This window comes from Pantherophis guttatus, chromosome 5 (assembly GCF_059756535.1).
Source record: "Pantherophis guttatus breed Tessera chromosome 5, ASM5975653v1, whole genome shotgun sequence".
NCBI lineage: Eukaryota > Metazoa > Chordata > Lepidosauria > Squamata > Colubridae > Pantherophis > Pantherophis guttatus.
In genome coordinates, this window is record NC_142067.1 from 128,096,510 (window position 1) to 128,106,219 (window position 9,710).

Sequence of the window (9,710 nt, forward strand, 5' to 3'; positions counted from 1 at the left end):
TTCTGATTAATTCAAGGACACTTCATTCATTGCCACCGATGCCAGGTTGCTGGAGCAGGCAAACCACTTCTCCCGGACACCTAATTGAAACCCTGCATATATTTTTCATCAAGCAGACGATTTCAAATATTCTGGGAAGGGGGCAAGGGGGGCCCCTTCCCCATCTCCGCTCCCCAGGTTTTCTGGAGATTGAAGAGCTGGGGGATTATTTATTATTTTCTTCCTTGAATTTTTGCAAAGAAAACAACGGCCATCTCCACGGAGCCAACAACAACACAACATCTAACTAAGGAGCTTAGTTTTAATTAAAAAGGCATGAGGAAACCCGTCTCATCGTCACCCAGCTTCAGAGAGAATGGTGGAGAGTCCGTTTTCCCACCCGGCCTTAAAATATTTTTTTTTTTGTTAACAAAGGCAGAGGAATATTCTCTTAGGGGGAGCCTGGAACCCCCTGGGTGGCGGATTGGGAGAGGGGGGCTTACCAGGGGTGGGTTCTAATTTTTTTTACTACCAGTTCTGTGGGCGTGGCTTATTTTGTGGGTGTGGCTTGGTGGGGGTAATGTGACTGGTGGGTGTGGCCAACTTTTTTTTTTCCTTTTAAAAGCATTTTTCTCTACAACCTTAATAGGTTGCAGAAAAAAAAATGCTTTTAGAAGCCTCTGATGATCAGGCAACTCAGCTGGGATCGTCAGAGGCTTTTAAAGGCATTTTTTTCCCTACAACCTGTTCGGCCGAAGAGGTTGCAGAAAAAAAAAATGCTTTTAGAAGCCTCTGACAATCAGACAACTCAGCTGGGATCGTCAGAGGCTTTTAAAGGCATTTTTTTCCTACAAAATGCTTTTAGAAGCCTCTGACGATCCCAGCTGAGCCGCGCGATCATCAGGGGCTTTTTTTTTTAACTTTTAAAAGCATTTCTTCGGCCGAAGAGGTTGTAGAAAAAATGCTTAAAAGTAAAAAAAAATTAAAAGCCTCTGATGAGGTGAGCAGCGCCCGGGCCAGGGACCAGTTCAGGGGCGTGGCCAGCCAATGTTATTACCGGTTCTCCGAACTACTACAAATTTTTACTACCGGTTCTGGCGAACCGGTGCGAACCGGGAGCAACCCACCACTGGGCCTTACCCACTATGGCCTTTTATGCTGTATAGGTGGGGGTTTTTTTTAATTTTTATTTATTTATTTATTTATTTTTATTTGATTTATATGCCGCCCTTCTCCGGAGACTCAGGGCGGCTTACAGTGCGCTAAGCAATAGCCTTCATCCTTTTGTATATTTATACAAAGTCATCTTATTGCCCCCATAACTGGGTCCTCAATTTACCTACTTAGAAAGAATGGAAGGCTGAGTCAACCTTGAGCCTGGCGAGATTCGAACCTGCAGTAATTGCAGGCAGCTGGTCTTAATAACAGGGTGCTTTAAACCACTGTACTACCAAGGCTCCTACCAAGGGTTGGAGGCAATCAAAGACCTTCCATGGTCCAACAGGCTTGGTGAGTGGCAGCTGGCTCATCAGTGTCAACTGAAGGCGGAAACCACATTGGTCAGAACGGCTTCAGAAGAACAGCACACGGTATGGTGGCAGCCAGTTGAACAGCAGGTGCACAGTGGTGTAGAAAGCAAACAGAAGACTGCTACACTATATATTTCCCAGGAAAATCGTGTTAATGGCGGCAAAACCTAACAATGGCCCTGAGTATGGGCGCCCCTTAAATGGGGCAGGGATGCTAAGAATCTCCCGGTCCGCCAGAAGCATGATAAATCCAAAACTATGGCATCCTTCACTTAATACTCCAAGGAAGGATTGAAGGCAAATGAGATCCAGGCAGAAGAAGAACACCACGGCTTAAGAATCGAAGGGATTGGTTTGGACAAAACTCAGCAGCGCTTTTTCATGCAGCTGTTGATAAAAATAGGATCGCCAACATGATTGGCAACGTCTGATGACGGATATGGAAGAGGAAGAGGAAGAAGAAGAAGAAGAGGAAGAAGAAGAAGAAGAGGAAGAAGAAGAAGAAGAGGAAGAGGAAGAAGAAGAGGAAGAAGAAGAGGGGGAGGAGGTGGAGGAGGAGGAGGAGGAAGAAGAAGAGGAAGAAGAGGAAGAAGAAAAGGAGGAGGAAGGAGGAGGAGGAGAAGGAAGAAGAGGAGGAGGAAGAGGAAGAAGCAGAGAAGAAGGAGAAGGAGAAGGAGAAGGAGGAGAAGAAGAAGAAGAAGAAGAAGAAGAAGAAGAAGAAGAAGAAGAAGAAGAAGAAGAAGAAGAAGAAGAAGAAGAAGAAGAAGAAGAAGAAGAAGAAGAAGAAGAAGAAGAAGAAGAAGAAGAAGAAGAAGAAGAAGATTGCTCTTTTCTTTGGAGAGAGAAGATCAAGGATTGTGACTGCTTTTCATTTGGTTTTTCCCGGAAGCTGCCTGCACATCAAATAACAGGAGATCCCCTGAGGTTAATACAGGTAGTACAATAGTTCGTAAAGTGTCCGTTCAAAGTTACAATGGCACTGAAAAAAGTGACTTATGACCGTTTTTCACACTTACAACCTTTGTAGCATTTCCCACAATCGTGCGATCGAAATTCAGAGGCTCGGCAACCACTTCATACTTATGACCGTTGCTGTGTCTCCTTTTTGCAAACTTTGAACAAACCAAGTCAACGGGGAAACCAGATTCACTCAACAACCAGATTACTAACTGATCAACTGAGTGATTCACTTAACAACAGTGGAAAGAAAGGTCGTAAAACGGCCGTAAAAGACTCACTGAACAAATGTCTCGCTTAACCAGAGAAATTTTGGGCTCAACTGTGGTTGTAAGTCAAGACCCCAAGTGATTGATGACCATTTTTCATGCTTACGACCATTGCAGCATCTCCAGGGTCCCATGATTTACATTCGGATGCTTGTCAATTCATATTTATGACGGTTGCAGTCACGTGATCCCCTTTTGCGACCTTCAGCCAAGCAAAGTCAAGAGGGAAGCCTGATTCACTTAACAACCGTGTTACTAACTTAACACCTGCAGCGATTCACTTAACAAATGTGGCCAGAAAAGTCATAAAAATGGGGCACAACCAATGGCTCACTTAGCAACATAAATTTGGGGCTCAGTTGTGGTCGTAAGTTGAGAATTACGTGCATAAGCAAAACTTACCTTTGGATTTTAAATCCACAGTCTCTAACCCATATTGCTTGGTGGGCGTGGCAGGGGAAGGATACTGCAAAATCCCCATTCCCTCCCCACTCTGGGCCATCCAGAGGTGGTATTTGCTGGTTCTCCGAACTACTCAAAATTTCCACTACCGGTTCTCCGAACTGCTCAAAAAGTCCGCTACTGGTTCTCCAGAACCTGTCAGAACCTGCTGGATTTCACCCCTGTCAGAACCTGATGGATTCCACCCCTGGTAGGTACAAAAATCTTAGTATTGGCATTTCTTGGGATTGTTGGTTTATTGGTTTCAACTGACTGATCTTCAGGTTTTTAGCCTCTAATGGAGCAATTCCATAATTGAGTCCTCAGAAACAAACACAGATAAATTCAGGGGGAACTAACTCTTAACTACACATTTAGGATTAGACCTTCCAGAGAAGCTTGTAAGCCACCCCAGAGTCATCAATGGAGATGGGCAACTCTAGATATTAATGAATTAATTAATTTTATGAGATTTTGAAAAACAACCCGAAGATTGGATGTCAATGGAAGGAGTCAAAGTGTGTTTTCATTCTTTCATAGAAAGGACTAATGGCATTGTATTGTTCTAAAAAGCGATGGTTAACGTGACTTTTCAAGGATCTCTCCAGATGTTGTTGGGTCACAACCACCAACATTCTCCATCATTGACCAAGCTGGCTGAGACTACTCAAAGTTGACGTCCTGCAACATCTGTATGGCAAGTTCCCTGACTTGTCTTGTAGCCTTGGGAAACGTTTAGCCTTCAGGGGAAAAACCAAGAACTGGGTAAGTTCAACTTAAGATAATTGCAGTATCTTTAGAGAGAGACGAGTGATGGATAATTGAAAAGACTTAAGTGCTTCTCTCTGACATCCTTCCTCTCACATAAATAACACAGATAATACAGCTAGATTGAGGTCAGGACTTCAGGGTGGGTTGCTCTTTTCCAAAGTCTTCTCAACCCTTTTGCAGTTCCTCCAGCTGCTACAGTAGAGGAGAATAATGTGACATGACCTGGCTTCATTTTGCTCTTGTCTTTCCTACGGGAGAACCTCAGAGGTGGACAGAGGAAGATACACAGCTAATGGTCACTGTTGCAATGTCAAGGGCTTTTCAAGAAAAAGAAGTACCACATTCTAAAGCAGCAGTCCTTGGCTTTTTTGATGCTATCTATCTATCTATCTATCTATCTATCTATCTATCTATCCATCCATCATCCATCCATCCATCCATCCATCCATCCATCCATCTACCCAATCACTCATCCACCCATCCAACTATCTACCTAGCCATCTATCCATCTATCCATCTCTCTGTTATCATCTCTCTGTCTGTCTGTCTGTCCGTCCATGCATCCATCCATGCATCCATCCATCCATCCATCCATCCATCCATCCATCCATCCATCTATTTATCTATCTTTCTATCTATTCATCTATCCATTTATCTATATCTGTTTATGTCTATCTGTCTGTTTGTCCGTCTATCTATCTATCTATCTATCTATCTATCTATCTATCTATCCATCCATCCATCCATCCATCCATCCATCCATCCATCCATATTTATCTATCCATCATCTCTATCCCTAGCTCTCTATCCAGCTATCCAGCTATTTATCTCTATCTCTATCTATCTATCTATCTATCTATCTATCTATCTATCTATCTATCTATCTATCTATCTCTATTAAACTTTTATGCTGCCCATCTCCCTCACAAGATGACATCTGGGTAGCTTCCAAACTTGGCTTTCCTTGACGTTGTCATGACTCACACACAAAGATCTCTATACACTCATGTTGAGACCATGAAAATTAGCCCTGTCACCCCCCCAATAGCACAAGGAATTAAGAGACCACATTCCTTCTCAGCTTCCCTTGGTAAGAATTCCTCCAACAACAACAACAATAACAACAACAAGGAAGCTACCTGTGAAACCAGACCTTGAAGCACCTGATAAGTTCTACCTAAACATCAAGGACTTGCTATCAGATCTGCTATCTTTTGGCTCGGTCTCCTAATGATCAAGGCTAAAGCCACTTACTTTTGAAAGTTCACTGTCAAATTTTGCGGAGAGCTCCTTAGCCAGAATTTCAAGGTATTCCACTTTCTGTACAGGAAATGTTGTATCAGGCAGGTAAACCAAGCACTGGCACATTCCACGGTCATCCACGACGCCGGTCACATTGGTAAATGGCTGGGGAAAAAAAGATTTAAAAGAGGGAAGTTTCAGTAATCTACCTAGTCAGGGGCGTTTCAGTTTGTTGATCTTCACCCTGGAGAAACCAACCACGAATCCTAGAAACTTATTGAGACATAAATAAAACGCTATTCATAAAATTTTTTAAAAAAAACAAGACACAACTTGGCTAGAATAATTAGAGCCATTGTTACATCGCAAACTGTCTCTGATCTGAAGCGGCTCAAAGATTAATGCTTTGCAGAATAACTCAATAAAAATCACGAAGCAAAACAGCCCTTTTCCGATGAATAATGCTTTTAAAACGATCTATTTCCTGAACCGAAAGATTATAATGGAATCTACACGAGTTAGTTTACTATTTTATTTTATTTTATATTTTATTTCATTTCATTTCATTTCATTTTAAAAAAAGAATTTTTCCTCCAGTGGAGAATCTTGAGTTTTAATTGAAAGCAACTTGGTATCATATATCTAATGTTGATTTAGTGCACCATGCTCTCAATTAGCCAGTCAATACTGAGCAGGCAGAGAAGAATGGAGCGGGGGGGGGGGGCTTGAATCCATTACAATTGACGGAAAGAGAGAGACCATCTAGCTGAACTCAGCTGCCACTTAGGGGCCTCAGATCCTGATCATTCTTCCTATAGAGTTGATTTCCTTCCATCCCTGCAATCTATTGCTTCTGCTCAGCTCAGCAGTTTTTCCAGCCTGCCGAGAAAAACGGCCCTTGAAAGTTTGCATGGAAATCGCTTCGCGATGTCTCTTAAATAGCCACGTGTTTCCTTGGTCTGGCCACGCGTGTAATTTCTCGTTAGCTGGGTTGTGCCTAAAGCCACTAACGTTGAACAGAATAACAGAGTTGGAAGGGACCTTGGAGGTCTTCTAGTCCAACCTCCCTGCTTAGGCAGGAAACCCTACACCACTTCAGACAAATGGTTGTCCAATCTATAGGTATAGGTTCTCCTGATTGAGCTGGAATTCTATTCTATTCTATTCTATTCTATTCTATTCTATTCTATTCTATTCTATTCTATTCTATTCTACTCTACTCTACTCTACTCTACTCTACTCTACTCTACTCTACTCTATTCCATCCCATCCCATCCCATCCCACCCCATTCCATTCCATTCCATTCCATTCCATTCCATTCCATTGTTGTGGCCCACCAGCAGCCAGCAGATCTGGTAGCAGATTTGGACAGTGAGGAGGTTGGGGAGGAACATGGGCCAGTCCTGGAGTCTGGGGAGGGCTCTGATGAGGGCTCTTGGATGCAGAGAGAGGGCCAGGGCCGTATTCCAGCTATCAGCTGCCTTCAGAGTCAGACATCAGTGAGGCAGAAGAACAGCTGGAGCCTGTTCCGAGTGTGCGCATGCGCAGAGTTGCCAGACGAAGGGAACAGCTAAAGAACAAGGGTCGACTTGGGAGTAAGGCCACAGGGGGATGATGAATGATTTAATTCCCATAGGAATTAAAAGAGGAGCAAAAGGGGAGTGGGCTTTTGAAGGAAACAATTCGTTTGGTCAGTCGGTTCAGGAGTGTGAAGAAATGTCCGTGAATCTCAGAGATGCTATGCCAAGTCTTTCCTTGCACAGCACTGCCTTTGGAAAATATTTACATGGCAGCTGTCCAAGATAGATAAGGTCTGAAGTCATAAATTCATCTTTGAAAGACTGTTTGCGAGGCCTTTGCTGAAGGTGAATGAGAGGAATTCACTGTTTGTTTAATAAAAGTGGTTTTGTCGGGACCAGGAATCTGCTTTGTGCTTTTTGGGGAAGCCTAGGTCCATCCCATCCCATCCCATCCCATCCCATCCCATCCCATCCCATCCCATCCCATCCCATCCCATCCCATCCCATCCTATTCTATTCTATTCTATTCTATTCTATTCTATTCTATTCTATTCTATTCTATTCTATTCTATTCTATTCTGATTTCCTATTCCTATTCCTATTCCTATTCCTATTCCTATTCTACTCTACTCTACTCTACTCTACTCTACTCTACTCTACTCTACTCTACTCTACTCTACTCTATTCTATTCTTAGCTATTCTTAAAAACTTCCAGTGCTGGAGCATTTACAACTTCTGGAGGCAAGTTGTTCCACTGATTAATTGTTCTCACTGTCAGGAAATTTCTCCTTAGTTCCAGGTTGCTTTTCTCCTTGATTAGTTTCCACCCATTGCTTCTTGTCCTACCCTCTGGTGCTTTGGAGAATAGCTCGACCCCTTCTTCTTTATGGCAACCCCTCAAATATTGGAAGACTGCTATCATGTCAGCCCTAGTCCTTCTTTTCATAAAACTAGACATAGCCAATTCCTGCAGCCGTTCTTTATATGTTTAGCCTTGAGTACCCTAATCATCTTTATTGCTCTCCTCTGCACTCTTTCTAGAGTCTCAACATCTTTTTTTCATCATGGCGACCAAAATGGGCCTGGTAGCTCAGCAGACTAAAAGCATTGTGATTAACACCAGCTGTCTGCAATTACTGTAAGTTCGAATCTCACCAGGCTCAAGGTTGACTCAGCCTTCCATCTTTTCTAAGGTAGGTTAAATGAGGACCCAGTTTGTGGGGGCAATAAACTGACTTTGTATAAATATACAAAAGTATGAAGGCTATTGCTTAATGCATTGTAAGCCGCCCTGAGTCTCCAGAGAAGAGCGGCATATAAATCAAATTTTAAAAAAATAAATAAAAAAATTGAATGCAGTATTCCAAGTGTGGCCTTACCAAGGCATTATAAGTATATATAAAGCATTGGAGATGCTTTCATCTGGATTCCTACGCTGAGCAGAAGCTTAGTTTCTATAGTGTCTTCTTGAGTGTGTTATAATATGTAATCTATGATTTTATCGAAACTCTGCTAGGAAATTCTTCTACCATCTCTTTGCTTTTCCTTGGGTTTACAAGGGTGACCAAGTTCATTGTGAAGAAAAGAAACTAGGTTTTCTTTTTTCTTTTTCTTTTTTAATGATCCTATAATCCCTTTTGTCGAGATGGGGTCAGGGTGACTGAAGAGAACTGAGCATTTACTGGCCAGATGCCCTTCCTGACTCCTATATGGAGTTCACAGCAGATATCATTTCTTTGTGCACTGATAGAGAAATATCTGTCACTGCCTAGGATTGATCTCTCAACCTTCCAAATGGGAAGTGAGTGTCTTCACCTCTAGGCCACTGAAGCACTCCAGAAAAATAAACTATAAATTAGGTCAGTAATTCCTAAGTATTCTGACATTCATAGTTATATAGTTGCCATATTTATTGTTGAGCAGTTTGGGACAAAGAAAATCTAGTTTACATCCCTGTTTCCTGAGACTGAAAATGATCTTCAGGCTCCAGAAATTGGTTGAGGATTGTCTTTCCATGCCAAACCAGTTTCTGGAGAATTTTGTTAAAATGTGATTAAAAGGAAATGCACATTTCACTAATTTGAAAAGGAAAACTTGAATGTTCTTAGACACTGGAGATATAATGAAAAGAAATTCTTTGTTCTACATCTAGTTAATTTTCTACATCTAGTTAATTTTCTACCTCTAGTTAATTTTATATCTGGCTCAGCGGTACATCACCTGAAAAGTAATTACATAAGTGTAATTTTCTGTGTTTCGGAGAAGAGTTGCTACTAGAGACGTGGAAAACACTTCAAAATTCACAATATTTTGAGCTCTAAACTCCTACAATGAACTATATTTCTACAGGTCACCTAAATTTTTACTCAATCCTACGCCTACCTACTCCAGTTCTTTTTTTTCTCCTTAAAAAAAATAAAAGAGAAACGAAGAAGCTTCTTGGATGAGAAGTGGAAAAAACTCCAAGAAAATCCAGTTGCCTTTGGAAAAAGCACTTTGGGGACAGTCGTGACCTGGATGATGGAGACTCTCCATAAGCAAATGAAAATGGTCCTTGTTAAATAAATATATATGTATTTGGGATGCACGAGATTGCAATCAAGGGTTCACTTTGTTGTCTCCCATGGATTTTGGAATTAACCAGGGCTAGAGTCTACGGAGATTCTCAGACATCTAGGTCATGGTTGTCCCAAAGGTGCTTTTTCCAAGAGAACTTAATTTTCTTGGGGTTCTTTTCCTTGAAAACATAGTACTTATCATCCACGAAGCTTCTTCGGTTCTCTCTTATGTTTTTTAAGGAAAGAAAAAGAACTTATTTGGGGCAACCAGCGCAAGAGTTTTTGCAACATGTCACTCACTTAGCTGTCTTCAGTATTGGTGATTTATCAAGGGACCTCACCTTCATGGTGGCACTATTAAGGCTCTACACGTTAGTGATATATCAGCACAGTGATGGCTGGATGAGGCTATAAATCAGTGGTGTGGACTGCCTCTTAGACA

General features: G+C 41.8%; 1 protein-coding gene across 1 annotated transcript in view; it reads right to left on the minus strand.

Moving 5' to 3' along the window:
• Positions 1 to 9,710, minus strand: part of OLFM4 (olfactomedin 4) — a 56,443-nt gene that overhangs the window by 39,256 nt on the left and 7,477 nt on the right. The window contains exon 3 of the mRNA XM_060686516.2: positions 5,201 to 5,353. Coding sequence (XP_060542499.2) covers positions 5,201 to 5,353 — 153 coding nt within the window. The remainder of the gene's footprint in view (positions 1 to 5,200; positions 5,354 to 9,710) is intronic.